At 46.8% G+C, this 20,793-nt stretch overlaps 2 protein-coding genes across 2 annotated transcripts in view; one reads left to right on the plus strand and one right to left on the minus strand.

Annotated features, from left to right (window-relative positions):
- The first annotated feature begins 771 nt into the window (after positions 1 to 771).
- Positions 772 to 4,244, plus strand: LOC122380022 (methyltransferase-like protein 24). Its single transcript, XM_043362754.1, has 2 exons — positions 772 to 955; positions 2,809 to 4,244. The coding sequence occupies exons 1-2, from the start codon at positions 825 to 827 to the stop codon at positions 3,569 to 3,571; spliced, it is 894 nt and encodes a 297-aa protein (XP_043218689.1). The 5' UTR covers positions 772 to 824; the 3' UTR covers positions 3,572 to 4,244.
- Positions 4,245 to 12,089: 7,845 nt separating this feature from the next.
- The window catches only part of LOC122380031 (semaphorin-1A-like), a 30,130-nt gene continuing 21,426 nt past the window's right edge, over positions 12,090 to 20,793 (minus strand). Inside the window, exons 10-16 of the mRNA XM_043362765.1 lie at positions 20,132 to 20,239; positions 18,400 to 18,539; positions 17,376 to 17,531; positions 16,347 to 16,563; positions 15,762 to 15,910; positions 15,162 to 15,263; positions 12,090 to 13,854 (exon numbers count right to left, since the gene is read on the minus strand). Coding sequence (XP_043218700.1) covers positions 13,748 to 13,854; positions 15,162 to 15,263; positions 15,762 to 15,910; positions 16,347 to 16,563; positions 17,376 to 17,531; positions 18,400 to 18,539; positions 20,132 to 20,239 — 979 coding nt within the window. The 3' untranslated portion in view covers positions 12,090 to 13,747. The remainder of the gene's footprint in view (positions 13,855 to 15,161; positions 15,264 to 15,761; positions 15,911 to 16,346; positions 16,564 to 17,375; positions 17,532 to 18,399; positions 18,540 to 20,131; positions 20,240 to 20,793) is intronic.

Genomic DNA, 20,793 nt, shown 5'->3' on the forward strand with positions numbered 1-20,793 from the left:
TCCCCTCGCCGACGTATGGCTCTCCTCATAGCACCGGCATGCCCCGTTAGTTAGCTACCGGTTTGGTTTATCAGCCATCATGCGGTCAGTACGTCGGACTGATTTGGCGTTGCCATAGCTGGCTGATGACTTCGCGCACCGTTTTTAGGGATGGCTGGAACCGCCTCTGGTCACGCTACTGGGTTCGTACTGTTTATTTACAATATACCCCAGTCTTCAGCGGAGCTCTGGTGTCCTTTTGGGTGGATGAGACGTAAGAGACGTTTGGAGTGCCGTTCCAGAGGGCCATCAAACCCGAACGACCGCGTCCCGCTCGACAGTCTGACCTTGAAAACGTCCCAAATAATAACGAGAGGAAAGGAACACCACTGGATGCCTACGTGTGTGAAGGGAACACTCGTACAGTCAATACTCAAGCATCGTATCACACTTACCCACGCATGAAACTGACATATTGTATACATATGATGATGCATCTCCTTTCTACTGTTAAGGCTGAAACAGACTCTTTCCGCGTTCAGGAAATCGCATGCGAGAGCCTATTCAAATACATTGTAATTCTTCTCGCATCAATCGCTTGCGGGAGGTGCGTGCGATTGATGCGAGCGTGCTTCCATGTATTTGAATAGGCTCTCGCATGCGATTTCCTTACTGCGGAAAGAGTCTGTTTCAGGCTTTACCCAACCAAGGATGAGCGCGGCTAGTCGCTGCCCGCCCCGCGGCAGAACCACAGGTGAATGACCCTACCCTGAGATGAACGGGAGTGCGACTGGCGGCGCCGGTGGCCCGGACAGTCTCCGCGGGGCCGGCCGGCGTGTGGCACCATGAGTAGACTGTGTGACCTGACCTGCGGGTCGCCCTGTTACCTCCGGTGGCCTGTGGTGCGCATTGTGGTGCTATCAGTCGTAGGTGTCTTTATGTTTTCCCTGCTGACGAGAGTTCGGTCCAATGAACGGTGAGTTGACGGATCAATGCGATGGTGGGTTGCAGCAAGGTTTGAAAAGCTTGGAATTTCTGCTAGGTCGTGCATTATTGTGCATATTCTGTTCTCACACTGAGCAGCCTTCACGATGAGTGATCATATGTGTTTTAGATCGGGGTTCACCGTTAAATTATGTTTTATGTTTTAGATCTTTGGGAGGGAACGTTTGACTAGATGGTTTAGAATGTGGAGTTATTTTATTTGGATAATGATGTTTTGGATAATGAAGTTATTTAGTTCGGCTATTTGTCTTAGATAATAAAGTTATTTAGCTCTGCTATATCGACACCCTTTTTTAAACCCCACATTTGTTCTCCCGTGAATTTCAGACAAGTTGTTTAGAAAGCTTCAAAAAAGGTACAGTCACTCGATTTTTCTCAAGTTTGTCTGTCTTGGCAGATCAAGCAATGCCAGAGCAAGCTTACGAACACACAAATTTGATCAGGATCGGACGATTGGACACTTCTAAAAAGAGATCTTTCTTGCTTCCCGGAAATTCACCGGAGAACAGATGTGGGGTTTAAAAAAAGGTGTCGATATGTTTTAGGCAGGGCAGTTAAAGGGACCCTCCCACCTTCAAAAAAGTTGATGAATTGGCACGAACGTGATGTCGCTCGGTTCAGAAAGAGCAAAAACGAATATCTACCAAATTTCATCGAAAAATATTTACCGGTTTTCAAGATATTAGACTTACTTTTGTTTACTTTTTGGGATCTCCGCTGTTCCTAGCGACTTTATTTGAAAGTGCGGCATTTGTTGCGCGCAAAGCAGCATATACCACCGCGTGCTACAAAACGTTTTAGTCAAACATTTAACGGACGTTCGAAAGCCTGATGACGTCATCAGATTCCCGTAATGGTTAAGAGATAGGGACCACGCTGGTCCCACCCTGCAAGTAAAGGGAAGAAATTTCTTGAACACCATAAAGCTGCGGGGGTTGCGACCAGGATAAATGGTGGTTTCTGAGCCTGGCCGCAAACTTGGCTATCTCAACTCAAAACTAATGTTAAGGTGGGAGGGTCCCTTTAATAAGTTCGGCTACGTGTTATATATCGAGAATGACGGTTCGACTATTTTTCTTTATATCGGAAGTGACCGATCGGCTAAATGTTTATGATTGCTGAGTGACCGTTTGGCTATAGGCAGGCGCGGATACAAGGGGGGGGGCCATGGGGGCCATGGCCCCCCCCCCCTTGGCCGATTTTTTCAAAAATAAAATAAAAAGTTAAAAAGTTAAAAAGCTGAAAAGGGGGCCTCCTGAAAATAAAGTAGCCGAAATCCGATGAGTTTTTTTTTTTTAACCTACCCACTTAGTTATTTCTTAGAAGACTAGCTGAGAAGACTTCTTTGTTAGAAGATTGGTAAAGCTTTTCATAACTTGGAGGTCTCTTATACTCACAGAGATGACCACTTTTACAGGGCCTCCTAACCTGCACAGAGGGCCTCCAAGCCTGCACAGATGTTGAGATGTTGCCTGAACAGCTAGATAAGCTCAATAGACGCAGTTTTTTTTGGGGGGGGGGGCCCAACAAGTGGGAAGATGGGGCCTCCAACAGGTGGGATTATGGGGGGGGGGCCTCCTGGTTTCTAATGGCCCCTCCCTTGGAGATTTTCTGGATCCGCCCCTGGCTATAGGTACATACCTATGTCTGTTATTGGAGGTGATTATTCAGATATGTTTTAGAGCAGGCTCTCTGTCAGTAGTCGGTCAGTTTCTTACATGCTTGATGTTTTAGAGCTATGTTTAGAGCAAATTTAACATCAATCTGGCTGTGCTCAAATATTTCAGAACGCCGTGTGAGTGACCGTCCGTCTCCATGTTTCAGAACTCCCAGGCCAGTACCGTTGTCAGCGCCGCTGGGAGCAGAGACACTGGTCGGTGCCGTGAACTCTGTGGAGGCGATGAAGGCGCTCTACAATTACCTGGAGCACCCGCAGCATTGCTGCCGCGATCTGCGACCTTTCGGCGGAACCCCAGGTCACAGCGACGGCTCAAAGATGGTGTGTATGGACGCGGAGGTCGCACCGCCGCCCGGCTCCTGTCTCGCGTACTCCTTCGGTGTGGCCAACGATTGGAGTTTTGACCGAGCTATGTATGAGAACGGGTGCGAGGTGCATTCGTTTGACCCCAGTGTGAACCACACCGAGGGTCGCACGCCATTCGGGCCCGTCTTCCACCGCCAGGGTTTGTCGGGGGACGAGAACACCACCCGTGAGGATGGCTGGATCGTGATGACTCTGGGCGACACAATGGATAGCCTGGGTCACGGGGACCGCACGCTTCACTACCTCAAAGTGGACGTGGAGGGTGCTGAGTGGACCTGGCTGGACGCAGAGCACGAGGAGGTACTGAACCGCGTCCGTCAGCTGGCCATGGAGGTTCATTTCCTCGAGCTGCAGCTGTTTGAGACTGAGGAAGATCTGTTTGAGGTCCTGGATGCGTACATTACGTCGTTCGAGCTGTTGCGCAGCCTGGGTTTCTGTCTGGTGAGTGTTAGTGAAAACCCCATCAACCCAGGCCGTCGTGTGATGCCCAGATGGGGGGAAGAGAAGGCGACGCTCTTTGAAGTGCTGTGGGTAAAACGGTGATTTTGTCAGGGTATATTAATTAGTAGGTATGCTATTAATAACCTTATGCTCATATTAGTAATTATATTCAAAAAGAAAAGTAAAAATTAATATATTTCGACTTGCGCCTTCATCAGAATATGAGATCAATTTGTCGACACACGAAATAAAACTAAGACGATTCACTGAGTACAAACGTGCATAAATAAACGGTGGCCTTCAATTCAAGATTAGGGTTACACATTTAGTAGGTCGAAATTCTATCATCATCATAGGTGTACATAAATAAACACAACATGACAGTCAATAAAACTGAACACGTATAATACATATTTAACACTTTGTAATACATATTTATAGAATGATATATAGTACATACAAGTGAATATGATACATAACAGTGAATATGATACATAAAGAATGTCATATAATATACATACATGAGACAATACATCATACATATAATGCATAAATACAATACCAGGTATGTTAAGTACAATACGAAATACATATATGGTACATAGAACAGGATACATATTTACATCGTATACCAAAGTATTTAAGTATGGTTCGTCGCAGAGGAGCCATGTGTATATGCTGGTGGTCTGAGGAGGGGCCAGGATGACGTGTGTGTGTTTAGAGAGGGTTTTTGGTTCCGAATTTCAATAGATTCTGATATCTTAAGGTCCGCTACGTCTTTGCACACTCGCTCGATGGAAATTTTGAATGACCGTGCAGTTATGTTGCTGGATGGGTGCTGCTGTGCCACATGGTCGCCGAGAGGTGTGTTGCGAGTTTTGTTTTTGGCGTTTCTGATGTGTTCGTTAAAACGATCCCGGACACGTCGCTTGGACTCTCCTACGTAAACTGCTGGATTGTCGGTGCACATGTTACACTCAATTTTGTATACAGCGTTCTTTGTGTGACAACGACCCTCAAGTCCCGCTTCGCAGGTGGAACAGCGCCTTTGACCAGCCGGACAGGGAGGGCTCTGTAGAGCTGATTTGGTTAAGTACTGGGTCAGTGTCTTTCCACTGGCCCAAGCAACACGGGCCTGTAAGCCTGAGGACTTGAACACCCCCTCTACCCGGCGGGCCAAAGTGTCATCAATGTAAGGCAGTGATACGTATGTAGTGTCATGCTTGTTTTTGATGTCTCTGTTCGCTTTCCTAGCTGATGTCCTAGTGTTGTGGCCTGTGGTGTCGCTAATGACTCTGTGTCTGGTTCTCTGTATGAGTCGATGTGGGTATCCATTGTGCTTGAACAAAGTTTCGATTATGTGCATGCCGCGGTTCTGTGCTTCTCTGTTTGACCCTAACCGTTTGGCTCTGAGGAGTTGCGAGTAGAGCACCGAGCGCTTGCACTGAATGGGATGTGCTGAGTTGAAGTGGATGATTATGGGTGCTGCCATGGGCTTAATATAAAGCTCTGTGCTGTACGTGCCATCGTTCTGGACAGTGATGAGTGTGTCTAGGAATGGTATTTGTTGAGTAGGAGTCTGGTCTGATCTCTCGATGGTAGGGTGAATAGGTCAAAAACGCCCCCAGTAAGCGCGAAACCTTCTGACACTCAACCCAACCCAGATTACTCAAACCTTTGGGCACCATCATGTAGCTCATTCTTTTTACTACGCTTTGAGACCAAGAAAAGACACTTGCGTGTGGTATTTAACCCCCCAAAAAGGTTTCCGCATACCCTTACAAAAGGGCGTTTTGCCCCACACCCTGGGTAATACGCCCACACCCATGTGCAAAGCGCCCCCACCCCATCCATCAACAGAGAAAATGATGAACATGGCAGAACTTGACGTCATTCTGACGTCATTTGTGGTCAACCTATCATAGCCTTTGGAATAAAATGTTGTTGCAATGTGTAAAATGGATGCCCGAAGGAGTCCTGAAAGTTTGGTGACGATATCTGCAGTCGTTTAACCCGCGCCCCACTGGGGGGGGGCTATTTATAGCCCCCCCTCCCGTTTTTCTGCAATAACTTCCAAACCGCTTGACGTATCGACGCCAAACTTTCAGTACCTTCGGCTGCATCAATTTGACACCTTTTGTCAAAATTTGAACTTCGTAGCTACCATAGGTCGGCCGGAAATGACGTCAGAGTGACGTCATGTTCGGCCGATTTTGACGCAAAACATTGAACCACGGCAATCGCTCCCAAGGGCTCAGTTTTTAAGCTAGATCCAATTTCTTTGCATGAGAGGACTCAGAATCGACTGCGCTATCAAACTGCTATCTCGAATTTTCGAAATTTTGAAAATTTCGAAAATTCTATATAATAAAACTCAAAATTTACATTTTTACATTTTTTTCAAAAAGTTTTTGACTTTTCGAAAAAACCGGAATATATGTGATAGAACGCGTTATTATGAATAACTCTAGCAAGTTTTAGCTAAATATCTTCAAAAATAGCCAAGTTATACGCATTATTGCAAAAAAATTCACAATTATTAATTTTTCAAATCAATTATTCACCACGTATTTGACATCGTACGCCAATATAAATAGCACCATCGTGTTCCTGAGCTCAAACTGCATCCAATAGACACCTTTTCGGTTGAAAAATTATAACTTCAAAATTTGACCTTTTTTGACCTGAAAGTGACCTGACCTAAGCTAAATTCGACTCAAAATGACCTCGGATGACACAGACGACATCAAATTCGAAGTCTTTGGCCTAAATGGACCATAAAACATGTGTCACGTGACCGACACATGATATAATATTTTCGTGACCTGTGATGACCTGATCTTGACCTGAAAATCAAAGTACAAGTTTGGTACCCTCAGGGTATCTAGAGCATCTGTTCACGAGTGTGTGAACCAAAAATGAGCCTGATCTGACTTGTAAGACGGCGGCCAGAGCCCAAAACGTGAACAAGCCAAAATGCTAATAATTTTTACTTTGACCTGACCTGTGACGTCATCGGTGACCTCGAGGTCAATGAAATTAGGTTTCGCTCGACAGTTTTTCCGGGGCTATCAGACGCCGTTTGAATTTTGACGATCGGCCCAGTAGTTTCGGAGTTAGGAGGGGGGGCTATGAATAGCCCCCCCCCCAGTAGGGCGTGTTATACGCAGACCCCAGTGGGGCGCGGGTTAACCCTATTAGTGGCAGGCTCCTGGTATACCCCTATTAGTGGCAGGGGGGGGGCTGTTTACGACCCCCCCTTGATATCTCGAGATCTAACGGGCCGATTTTCAAAATTCAAACGGCATTCGATTTCGCTCAACGTGATCTACATTTCTAAAAAATAAAAATTAAAATATGTCAACAGGGGGGGGGGTAGAGGGGGGTAAAAACGGGCAAATTGCAGATACATTTTTGACTGTTTATCACGGCCAGGTTTCTGAACCAATCCTAACGCAACTTTTGCCGATCGATAGAGAATGAACCAGGAATTCACATGGATCCTAAAAATATGCATTTTCAAAAATCATAGGCGGATACAGATCATTGAGATTGGGGGTACACAAAAAGTATAGTAAATAAGGTTTTTGTTGGTACTGTTTCTAAAAAGGGTGGTAATGGTCTTGTTATGTTACAATTTTCTTATGAGAGAACGACTACAATTGTATTGGTCATGCATAGGCGGTGTCAGGGCACCTATGTTGGGAGGTAAAACATAACCCCCCTTTTTGGACGCCTGGATCCGCCTATTATAGCAAAAACGTGTCAAAAGAGAATGCACAATAACTGTATATGTTATCACATGTATACCTTTCATTCACTGTTCGTAAAACTGGTGCAGCATCGTGATCTTCGCCCAAATGACTCGCTTCACGAATAGGACCCCCAATTCCCAGTGCTCTGGAGCCGCCCCTGGTAAAGTTATGAACTTGAAATTTTCAGGGAATAAGCCCAATTTAGTTTTAGGAAAAGTCAGAAAATTTCAGCATCGTAGCTTCAGCGGTTTCGGAGATATTCCCGAAAAACCTGAGGGGTGGATAAAAACAACCCCCCCCCCTGCCACTAATAGGGGTCGTTTAAGATGTATCAGCAAAAAAGGACAGGGAGAGGCCTTTTCGGCCCCGACCTACAGGGCGCTACCCTGCACTCTCACCACCGTGCAAAACGCCCCCCTTTCAGAAAACTGGGGGCGTCTTGCCCCATGCATCGAGTAGGCGTCTTTCCCCATCCACTCCATTTCCGGTCAACAAAATATTGACAAAAAACGCGCCACTAACGCCACAGCATAATAAATTCAACAAAATGACAATAAAACGCAGTTTTGAGTGATGTGCACAATAGCAAGTTTTGTGATATAAAAAGGGAATCAAAAGCTTAGGAATCTTCTGTAAAAACAACAAAAACAACACCCAAAACCAACATCAGCACCTACCCACGCTGCTCCTCAAGACGCAGAACCGGAAATAGAGAACTACGTAAACAAGCAGCTGACTGTTCTGAAAGACAGGATAAAACACCTATCCGCCGATAAGATCTACGATTTTTTTAGGGGAGGCGTTTAACCCAGGGGTGCGTTTTCCCCACAGTTACCCTAAACTTTAGCGCTGGGTGAAAGTTGTTGAGAAAATGAAAGTACTCATCAAGTTTTTCTGGTCCGTGTGTCCAGACCCCCAGCACATCATCGATATAGCGCATGTATATTACAGGCTGGTACTGCGCGGCGGGTGCGGTCAAAAGCAGTGACTCAATGGCGTCCATGAATACAATAGCCAGGGGTGGGGCTACCCTTGATCCCATCGCCACACCCACGGTCTGTTTAAAGTACTTCTCCCCGAATCGAACATAGTTGTTGTTTAGGCAATGGGATAGAAGTGTCTCTATATCTTGAAGACTAAGTCCAAATGTATTTATCTGATCTTTGTGTCTTTCAATGAGTTTGATGGTGGCCTGAATGGCTTCATCAGTGGGGATATTCCCATACAGATTTGCCACATCCACGGAAAATACTATTGCTCCTGCTGGGAGTTTGTTAGGGAATTGTGTTTTTAGTCGCTTTAGGTAGTCCTGTGTATCCGTGAGGTGCGCAGGAACAAACATTAACAGCTGAGTGATAATCCTTTCGAGTAGCCATGTCAGCTTGTCAAGTGGGTCCCCACAGGCAGAAACTATGGGCCGGAGCGGCGCATCTGGCTTATGCGTCTTAGGGAGACCGTATAGCTCAGCAGTACGAGTTCCGGATGGGACGACACTTTTCAGAACCTTTTCGGGGACCTTCCCTGTTAAAGTACTCTTCACTAGCCTTTTGGTTTCAGCTTCTAGCTTAGGGGTGGGGTTCTTGTCGATCGCTTCATACCCTGCTGTAATGGTTTGGGCTTTTTCCATATAGTCACTCTTTGACATCACTACTAGGCCTTTGCATTTGTCTGATCGTTTAATTACAAGGTCCGGGTCTTTGCCTAGCTCTCGAAGTCTACTTAGGTCACATTTCTGATGGTTGGGCTGCTGTTGAGTTTTGTGGTTTTTATATATAGTCATCACTTTGTTTTTTACAACTTTCAGTGTGTGTTCAATATTGCCATCAGCAGTGGGAGCCGCTTTAGTGTCAGTATCACTGAATCGTGGAATTGATGATGCCATGATGAAGCCATTCAGGCCACCATCAAACTCATTGAAAGACACAAAGATCAGATAAATACATTTGGACTTAGTCTTCAAGATATAGAGACACTTCTATCCCATTGCCTAAACAACAACTATGTTCGATTCGGGGAGAAGTACTTTAAACAGACCGTGGGTGTGGCGATGGGATCAAGGGTAGCCCCACCCCTGGCTATTGTATTCATGGACGCCATTGAGTCACTGCTTTTGACCGCACCCGCCGCGCAGTACCAGCCTGTAATATACATGCGCTATATCGATGATGTGCTGGGGGTCTGGACACACGGACCAGAAAAACTTGATGAGTACTTTCATTTTCTCAACAACTTTCACCCAGCGCTAAAGTTTACCATCGAGAGATCAGACCAGACTCCTACTCAACAAATACCATTCCTAGACACACTCATCACTGTCCAGAACGATGGCACGTACAGCACAGAGCTTTATATTAAGCCCATGGCAGCACCCATAATCATCCACTTCAACTCAGCACATCCCATTCAGTGCAAGCGCTCGGTGCTCTACTCGCAACTCCTCAGAGCCAAACGGTTAGGGTCAAACAGAGAAGCACAGAACCGCGGCATGCACATAATCGAAACTTTGTTCAAGCACAATGGATACCCACATCGACTCATACAGAGAACCAGACACAGAGTCATTAGCGACACCACAGGCCACAACACTAGGACATCAGCTAGGAAAGCGAACAGAGACATCAAAAACAAGCATGACACTACATACGTATCACTGCCTTACATTGATGACACTTTGGCCCGCCGGGTAGAGGGGGTGTTCAAGTCCTCAGGCTTACAGGCCCGTGTTGCTTGGGCCAGTGGAAAGACACTGACCCAGTACTTAACCAAATCAGCTCTACAGAGCCCTCCCTGTCCGGCTGGTCAAAGGCGCTGTTCCACCTGCGAAGCGGGACTTGAGGGTCGTTGTCACACAAAGAACGCTGTATACAAAATTGAGTGTAACATGTGCACCGACAATCCAGCAGTTTACGTAGGAGAGTCCAAGCGACGTGTCCGGGATCGTTTTAACGAACACATCAGAAACGCCAAAAACAAAACTCGCAACACACCTCTCGGCGACCATGTGGCACAGCAGCACCCATCCAGCAACATAACTGCACGGTCATTCAATATTTCCATCGAGCGAGTGTGCAAAGACGTAGCGGACCTTAAGATATCAGAATCTATTGAAATTCGGAACCAAAAACCCTCTCTAAACACACACACGTCATCCTGGCCCCTCCTCAGACCACCAGCATATACACATGGCTCCTCTGCGACGAACCATACTTAAATACTTTGGTATACGATGTAAATATGTATCCTGTTCTATGTACCATATATGTATTTCGTATTGTACTTAACATACCTGGTATTGTATTTATGCATTATATGTATGATGTATTGTCTCATGTATGTATATTATATGACATTCTTTATGTATCATATTCACTGTTATGTATCATATTCACTTGTATGTACTATATATCATTCTATAAATATGTATTACAAAGTGTTAAATATGTATTATACGTGTTCAGTTTTATTGACTGTCATGTTGTGTTTATTTATGTACACCTATGATGATGATAGAATTTCGACCTACTAAATGTGTAACCCTAATCTTGAATTGAAGGCCACCGTTTATTTATGCACGTTTGTACTCAGTGAATCGTCTTAGTTTTATTTCGTGTGTCGACAAATTGATCTCATATTCTGATGAAGGCGCAAGTCGAAATATATTAATTTGTACTTTTCTTTTTGAATATAATTACTAATATGAGCATAAGGTTATTAATAGCATACCTAATAATTACATTCATAATGCTCAAAAGTGCCATTGCAAGATTACAATTATATTAATTAGATATGAACGGGGCAAGAGGCTGCGTTTAAACGGTTTTTCGGAATACCATGCTCCGAAATGGCAAGGGGATTATTGTAGTCTACTCACCATGAGCTAAGTCTTCTAAATAATGCGGACGCCTGTAAGGTGATCACACTCAGGTACATTGAACGTTAAATTGTGTCATGCCATGCATAGTTGCCTTATGTCTTGTTGAGTGCTCTCTCAGTCATGGTGTGAAGCTGCCACATGATATTTTTTCATCAGTAAAAGACGGCGTTATGAAATTCAAAGTGTTATTTTTTCGTATGTGTGACTGTGCGAAGTGTGCATTATAATAAATAAGACATAAGTGCCACTTTGACTTCATTCGTTTTATTCTATCGGTCTGTTGAAGTGGTAAATGTGTAATAAAAAACGTCCAATTTTCACCATGTGCGTTTCAGCGCCAGCACCCGTCTCTAATAGATCTGCAGCCTATAGCAATTGCATGTTAAGCTACATACATTTTTTTCGACTTATCCTACCAACAGACAGTAACCGGCGACTTTCAATGCTGGACATTTTAGCCATTTCACTTTACCTATAACCTATAACTGCCTTCAAGTCAGTGCTCTGCACTGCACAAGCGGTGTGTGACGAGGCCTCAGCTATCAAGGCCCCCTCCCCCCAGCTATTCGACCCCCCCCCCCCCCGAGCATCGCGAACCATCCCGACGGGCGGCTCGCTTTTTTCAGGAAGCCCAGGAACGTGTTCTGTCGGATTACATACCGTCACGGCCGAGAGCTAGGCAGGAATGGTGTTTACCGCCGCGGACCCAGCGATGTATCGAAAGGAATTCATCAATCATAAAACAGACGTGAGTCGAGTCAAATGCATTGCCAATGCCGAATGTCGTAGATAGTCAGATATACAGAAACAAAGCACAAAACGATACCGAACAGATCGCACCGTTTGGCGTTCTTCGAGTACCTATAGGAAAAAAAACTTTTTACTTCGTCACTTAGAAGTCATTGACTTTACAACTCAGGTGGACCGCTGTAGCTCTTAATGATGCACTTGTGAATGAAATACGTTTAGCAAATCCTCGCAAACAAACGTCTGTATATCTGTATATATTGTATCACTAGGCAAGTATGTCATCAAATGCAAATGCAGCCAAGGCGGCGCCTGACGCGCAGCTTATGGACCGGTACCATAACGTGCCGGGTACGACTGTACCCGCCGTACCCACGCTCACTCACTGTACCACAATGCACCAGCACAATACCAACGGTTATATCACAGCTGACAAGACAGACACGGGGACCTATCGCTGGGGGGAGAAGGAGAGAGAGGGGAAGGGTACCGGTCTGGAAGACTCAGGGTGTCTGACCGGAGGCGGGAAGGGGAAAGAAAAAGGGTGTAACAAACAAAATTATCGTTGGGAATGTAGATAAAATGTGTCTATAATCTTTGCAAAATGTGGCGGTGGAGTAGGGTGACGTGTGTTTCGGTGTAAACCTGGGAAGTGAGGAGGAAAATGGTATGGTACATTTGATTCAAAATAAATGATAATTTGTTGCATATAGCCGGCTGAACGGCTAACGTAACATATGAACAAATGCAGTCACTCCAGTTTTCAATCTAGCACGGCTAACTCGGTGAGCCTGAACATGATCAGCAGTCGATGCGAAAAAAAAAACAGGCTGGTAAAATAGCATGAAACAATGACACTTCAAGACCATCAAGTGCTTGTAGCTGTTCGCACTTGCGCTCAACCACAAAACAAAAGCAGAGTTTAGACGAAGTTCACGCATGCTAGAAGTCACAAATCGAAATTCAATCATATAACATGATATGTCACCTGAACAACAATACTTGAGTAGGTATAAAATAAAAAACTGGGGTTTTAGCTCCAATCGATAGAGCAAAATAGGGAAAACAGAACGGTAAAAAGCACGGGAATGAAAACGCTAATTGCACACATGATCCTCGCACGCCAGCCAATAAGCAACTTTGTACTTGCCGAGCGTTGATAAAAGAAACATTTCGGAACGTTTCTTCAAAACGACCAAATAAAAATACTGGATACAAACAAATTGAAACAGGCAAGAGTGGTATGTACAGCAGAATACCGTGATTGACAACGGCGTCTAGAGCACGAGATTCGGGCAACAGCTTCCAGCTGCTGAGTCGGACAGCTTTTGCACGATTGCTATCAAATTCTATCACCTCCACGCGACTGTGCTCAAGGGTATGTACAAAGTAACTCGAGTCTCATATGGAGCTTGCATTCGTCGGTGCGACTGTACGCAGGACAAAATGGCGGCACAACACCATGGCTTCACTCTAGTACCTACTGCCTGCCACAGCTACCACTGTCAGCCCATCTAGTGTGCGTCTTGGCACTTCAAGTTGTCCAACTGGCCGCTAGGCGGTGCGTGTGTCGCCGCCGATCGCTCCGGCTTGCTGGCCGCGCTTGCTGAGATCAAGAAGAGCAACACTCACTCACGGGTAGTCTACCACATCGGTTGTCCGCACTGAACTGTTTATCAGCTGAGCCGGGAGGCGGGACTCACGGGTCTCTGCTGAGACTGTGGCACCATCGACTAAAGCACATCTCCTCAGCTCTAAACAGCTCCTCTGTAACACAAACCGGCGCTCGTAGCGTCCCACTATTCAAACGCACCGCTCTGTCGGCCATAGTCCGCTGAGAGGGCGTGCTGCCACCTATCGGTGCGACACTGCTGCCACCTATTGCCGCGATGCTGCTGCCACCTACAGGTAAACCCTGCGGACGCTGCGTGTGGTCGCGTAGCCGTCGCTGAGGGGCGGATCGTGGCGTACGGCGCCGTCCCGTCTGTACGACGGCTCGTCGAGCATTTCTGAAACAATACATAGTCAACGTCAGCCTCCTCTAAGAAACAAAACATCAAGAACACAAAATGGACGATTGTTACTGCACAAGCTGCAATTGACATCCGCTGGTAGTTCATCTTTTGCAAGATAACTTCTTTCAGCTCAAGTTTTTATCGATGTAACCCGCTAGCCCGAGTAATTAGCAGTGAGTAGCCAGCAGCTCTCTCCGATCCTTACGAATCGGACACCATGCTGTTCATGTTTTCCCTCTGATCGTGTCACCTAACTGTAGTATTAACCTCGACTTAAACAGGAAGTCGGCTCTGACCCTCCACCGAGCGACCGAACTACCGAACAGTCAGCTGTTCTCATAACTCAGTCAGCTGTTTTCTCTCTGGCCCAGATAGTATCCAACCACTCTATCCGACCATTCAGGGACCCGTGCCGACCCGGAGGCGGCGGCGGACCATCGATTTTCGACCCTCTGCTGGCGAGCGGCCTCAGAGGCGCCCGGCGGCCAGCCGTCTATCTTTAGAGGTGCCAGAGAGGATGAGGGTGGGGGTGGGGTGGAAGGGGAGGGGAGGGGAGAAGGCGCCACTAGATCCGGGCTTTGGTCGGAACAATAGTCGGTCTTTTGCAACCGAAAGTCAGGAGATTCTCAGAACCTAATGCTATCGAACAAATCCACTGATTTCTCTCTCCATGCATCCTTTCGACTCATTCATTTGGACATCCGCAAAACGAGCTTGATTTTCTCTCAAAACCTTCCGTTATCCCCAATCCACTCTGATAAGTGATAACCCATCCCCATAAATGCCGATTAATTATTGTTCGATCCCATTGAACTTTCCACTGAATATCCAAGCTACTGAGTCCGTACCTAGGACGTTTTGTCCAGCGCGAGGGCCATTGGGTCCGCATAATTTGTCAAAGCTAGACCATTGGGTACGTACCGAGTTCACTTTCGATCCTATTGAGAGCTTGGGTCCGTGCCCGAGACCCGACTCGTACTGAGAACCTACCGGAAACTCTAATAAGTCCGGCTTTCTCAAAGGACAAAGTCAGGTCACCGAGTCTGTGAGTCAATGAGTTAAGCTCCCTGAGATGCCAAGTCTATCCCACCATAAGCTACTGAGTTCATACCTGATTCAACGATCGAATTCCCTTAGTAGGTAAGCGGCTGAACACATACACTGAGGCATCCATCGGTAACTTGGTGAGGTCATACTTGAATCACTTGATAAGTAGGCGACTTCGTACACTAGCCCCAAGTCCATTGCCTTAGTGATTCTCAGGGCTCATACCCGAATCACCGTGAGTTGAGAGTGTGTACCTGAGTGATCGTCAAGGCGCAGGGGCCGACTCCGTAGCTGCCGATGGGTGCCCGTGCTGTACGGGTCCTCTCTCAGTGGTACCAGCTGGCCACCGTACTGGGCTGTGGATGACACGGCACCAGTGTGAATATTTAGTGCGGAGTATGGGGTGTGGTGCACGCACTGGTAAAGACAAGACAGATTGGTGCTGGATGTGGCGATAAAGCTACCTGAAGACCCCCTCTCATAGACAACAGAGGTGGTTCCATATACAATTAGACAATATACACTACAAAAGTATACCCATTGACATTTACTTAGCGTTGTCAGGATTCAAAAACAAAATGCGACAAAACAAGATCATCAAGTAAGACATAAGTAAAGTAAACACGACAGGAACGTTAATCGCACTAATGGGCTGTAGTCTGTACAGTGTTCAGTACAAACTCCGAGCTATTTTACAACAGCCCATGTTGGGGCCAGTGGAGTGGACAGTGAACTAAGTTTCACTTTACTTCAAGACCGAGGGATGCCAGCACACCATGCCAATAGGTCAAAGACGGCGGAGTACCTCAGACGGAGTTACTGTAAGACGGAGGGGTGTGTACCCGGTACCGTACCTGCGCACGCGGGCGTGTACCGCAGCGGCTCGAGCGTCCCGTCCGTCTGATTCTTTTTCAGAGTCCCTCCCGCCATACTATTGGTGGGTATGAGCACGGGTTCGGAATAGGTGACCTCCTCCGCCAGCAGAGTCGGGTCCGGCGCCAGCCTGGCACGGAGAGAGAAAACGCGGGGTCAGATCGAATGCGATAAGAAGATGCAGGGTTAGTAGCAGTCGTACCAGCCGAGATCTGGCGTAATGTATTGCACACTACGAATAGAAATGCGGATTATATTGCCGTTATCTGTCCCTCCAACCACTGTCTGTAGGTTTCGTCTAATCCTCCCATCCCCCTCCACGTTCCTGCCTACTTGTTTCCTTTCAGCTCTTTTCTTCTTCACTCACTCACTCACTCACTCACTCACTCACTCACTCACTCACTCACTCACTCACTCACGCACTCACTCACTCACTTACTCACTCACTCACTCACTCACGCCTCTCTCTCTCTCTCTCTCTCTCTCTCTCTCTCTCTCTCTCTCTCTCTCTCTCTCTCTCTCTCTCTCTCTCTCTCTCTCTCTCTCTCTCTTTCTCTCACTCTCACCTGGTGTTGACGTTCTGCCTCTGATCGAAGTACGTATAATCGGTGTCGGCATACGGCATATTCGCGTCATCCTTTCGACATCGGCGCGCACAACAGTGGCCGGCTGCGAACCCGAGTAAAAGGGCGACGATTGCTGTGATGGCCACCGCCACTGCCAGCGTTTCGGCAGTGAAAAGGTCGTCAGCGGCCACCGGGCCCGAAACGCTCGGCCTGCCATCTGGGGGCAGAAGAGGGAACTTAGATGAGGGGAGGGGGTTTTGGCTATGACAGGCGTCCGCTTGTGGTGCTGGCTGTTTCCCGCTTTATAGCTACGGGCCAGGTTGGCAATATAATTTCTTTGAAGCAGAAGCTGGTATGTCTCCGTCATTTTTTTTGATGGCAGAGGACCATCTTTTAATTTGAACATTATTCAAATAACATTATTCAAAATACGAAAAACAATCGTGGTGCTTCATGATACTGACGACACTAACAAGCCATAACACCGTCAGAGCTTTATTCATTGTCATACGAGACCACCGTTCCATGCTTCTATCCTCAGGATACGGAAATCCTTCTCCTCCACGCCGCAACCCCCCTCCGGCCTGGACAGGCAACTTTATCTCATGCGGGCTGCTCCCTTGGAGCGGCACCGCTTCGAGGGAGCGCACCCCGTAGCCGGGTGCAGTGAGTGCCTTGGGGCTGGGTGGCCTGTCCTCTGGACGGGCTCAGCCCCGGCGACTCACTAGGGTGCCTGCCCAGACCAATGTCTTCCCCTACATCCTATCATCCTCCCGGCTCTGAAATGGTCTCATTGGACCGAAAGGGCCTAACCCAACAAAACAAAACAAAACAAAACAAAACAAAACAAAACAAAACAAAACAAAACAAAACAAAACAAAACAAAACAAAACAAAACAAAACAAAACAAAACATACGAGACGGCAACGAACGTCTGGATAAGCAATCGCTGCTAAACAATTTTTGTATCCCAGTCCCTTGTCTCCCGACATGGCTCTGCATGTCTCCTCGGTGCTCCGCTCCACCTACCGTTTCCTGCGTCTCCCTTGTCTCCTGACATGGGTCTCTCGTGTCTCCTGGGTCCCCGCTCAGACTGGAAGGAGAGGGGCTGATCGGCTCCAAACGCCGGCCCGCTGCTGTCCAGGCTGTCCATGTTCCGGCCGTACTGGCCAGCTTTGGTCACACCTGAGAAAAACGAAAGAATAGTTAGACTATGGTGGACACGGCTGGAAGACGTCTATTTCGTCAGTAGCACCAGATCGGTCAGACTACGGATGAGTGAGCTCAGGTTAACTAGGTCTGTGTGGTTTTCTTAAACACACGACAGAGCCAGATAGGAGCCATTTCACCGTCCACAATATCCAAGCAAAGACTCCAAGCAGAAACATTCACCTTGTCGGAAAAGCTTCCTTCGTTCCCGACAGCCATCTCTCAACTCGCTACACTCAACGAGCAATCAAAATGCAAATGCGCCAATAGCGGTTGCAGCCTACGAATTTTCTACCCGGTCGTTTATTCAGGAGTTTTTATGGCATCTCATTTACGATATCAAGAAGAACTATCGTTTAAGCTCCTGTTGTTGTCAATCGTAATGGCCCTTCCCAAAATAAAACAGGTTTGTATGCTAATGAGGATCATTTCCGGCGCTGAAATTGCCAAGTGGTGGCCTGCACCATCTTTCGAATGAGAGGGGCTTAGCGCGGAGGTACCGCATTTTCAACCGTGGTATTTTTATTTTATGGAATTCAAAGATATGAAAAGAGAGCGACAACGTTTGACAGCAGGTTCGGTGTGTAACAAACACAGCAAATATATATGGCTGATGGTACCGATAGAAAAGAAACTGCCTCGGCCTTCGTCTGCGTGTGGAACTCAGCTTTTGCGGAAATGACGAGCTCAAAGTGCAGCAGTTCTAGGGAATGATGGCAGGCGGCTGAAAACGCGCTTTGATTTCAGTGCGGAAAACGCCACCACTCAAAATGTTTCGTTTCAGCGCGATGCTGCATACTGCATTTTGTTGCATGGAAACTCATTATCACCATCCGCTTCTTACCTTCGGGACAGTGACGGGACACTCCTTCTCGGACATTTTGCACCAGCTCGGAAGCGGAGAGTCGCTCAAAGTCGACGGGCACACATCGCTTCCTCCTCAGGTGCCAGGCGCAGTAGGGGTCCTGTAGGGCCACACACTCCCTGTGGGGGATAGGGGTAGGTAGTTGGTCAGGTGTCAGGTGCAGCAGGGGTCCTGCAGGGCCACACACTCCCTGTGGAGGATAGGGAAGGGGTCAGAGAGGAGTGCGAGCGGTACGTTAGCATGACAGGCACGGTATACATGGATATCAGAAGAACGAGAAAGTCGTAGTACGAAGTCAGTCAGCCGCGAGACATAACTATTCGTCGGGAGCAGTGGAGACATCAGTCAGAAGTATTAACAGTAGTTTGACGTAAAGGAGACAGATTTTGAGGAGCCAGACGAAGAAAAATCAAGCCTGGAGGACTCAGACGCATGAAAGTCAGACTCACTGGAGGGAACGTACCGTAAGTCAAAATCACGTGATCTATGTGTCACATGAAGGAGTTTGGCATACGACTTTTGAGGCAGCGTTAGAAACAATAGTCGAGGCACTAAATGAAACAATTAATTAAATAATTGGTGCTTTGTTAGGAATCTTCGCAATAAACCATGATGGGTAACAAAACGAGCCAGCGTCAGGTATAACTACATAGCTACCGCCCGGTGACGAGGCAATACATGTCAGGGCTTTCGAGAGTTTTCATTCGGAAATAAATTATGTACCCCATTATTTCTATTCAATGAAAGTCGTAAACTACAAATGGACAAAAGAAACTGCAATTTACGGGATAACAGTTAGAGCACTTCACGGATAGGCTTTTTAGGATCCGGCCCGGCCCATATCCGGCAAGTCATATCCAGATCCGCCCATTATCCGCCTTTCTTTGAATATCAGAATCCGGCCCACCCATGGCCCGTATTGCAGCCAAACTTCCAAAAAATATCCGTAATAATCCGTTTCACCAATAACTGGTTTCACCCAAAACTGGACTAACAAATTCAATCTAAGTGACCAGACAGCCATACAAGTCTTGTGACAAGTGAGTGTCATAAAATGATGCCTATTACTTTAATCAAACCTCTGCTGCCGCTTAACACATTAGGCTAATTTTTAACTTCAATGTTGAATGTTAAAATTTTGATCCGTTTTGATCCTGGTTCAACCTTCAGTTCCCAAATCCGGCCCGCCCATATCCGTTCTTTTTTAACAAATTTAGAATCCAATCCTATCCGGTCCGCGGATTTATCCGTGGATAACGGATTTATCCGGCCCATGAAGTGCTCTAATAACAGTATCAAACATGAGAAGAGAAGATTGAAGTTAGCACTCGGGATATTACAACTCAAGAGCTACGAAAAAATGTAACGAGAAGATATCGTATTATTTTGATTGAAACGTTCGTGTGGCTGAAACAGATACTTCGAAATGCGCTGGATACCATTCAAACATATTTTTCGACGATTCGTTATCTTCCTTACTTCTTGGCATCTTTCTTAGTTCATGGCATCCATAAAGTTAAACGTAAAAGTGCCGCACAACTGCCAAAGCTTGTTTTACCTTTGTATTTTTTCTTATGCAAGCAATGGGTGTTGCAGGCAATTATCACACGTTTTGACGCTTTCACAAGATAGTTAAAAGAAAAAACCATTGGAGATGTAAAACGAAGTGTTACTTAGCGAACTCGGGGAGTATTTCTTCACCAAGCCTTACCCGCAGACGGTGATTTTAGTGGAGTAGCAGCGCTGGACGGGCAGACTGATGATCTGAGAGTCGGACGAGGCCACTAGACGCGTCTCCGTGGTCCGGCTGATGTGCAGGCTGTGGCAGGGGGGGGGGGGGGAGGGGGAGGTCAGGTCAGTCGGAGGAGGCCACCAGATGCGTCTCTGTCGTCCGGCTGATGTGCAGGCTAAGGGAGAGAGGGGGTGTCAGTCTGAGGTCAACATACCGATGTGGGGGGGGGGGGGGGGGGGCTTTCAACATACCGATACAACATACCGAGTCAAGGGAAACACATCGATGTGACGACTGGGATAGGGGGCAGTGAACAATGGTTCTTCCAGCGTAAATATTTCAAGGATAAGTTATCTTGCCACGGAGGTGTAGGACAAATAATCTCCTTTACGACGTTTTTTACACTAGGCAAATAATGCTATTCGAACGCTGCTTTATTCAGCCGTCTTCATTCAGCCTGAGTTAAAATAACCTGTTCTTCGCAACGGTAGAACGCAGGTTCGCGGCCAAGCAAAGTTTCAGATTGTTTTGAAGAGCTAATTGAAGCGCGGCACGCAATGGACTTGGTTCAACTTAATCAACAACTGACCAAGGACAGTGCGTGAGCGCACAATTTCTGTCCAAACTTTCCGCAGTTATTT

This window comes from Amphibalanus amphitrite, unplaced genomic scaffold (assembly GCF_019059575.1).
Source record: "Amphibalanus amphitrite isolate SeventyFive unplaced genomic scaffold, NRLGWU_Aamphi_draft 000090F_arrow, whole genome shotgun sequence".
NCBI classification, from domain to species: domain Eukaryota; kingdom Metazoa; phylum Arthropoda; class Thecostraca; order Balanomorpha; family Balanidae; genus Amphibalanus; species Amphibalanus amphitrite.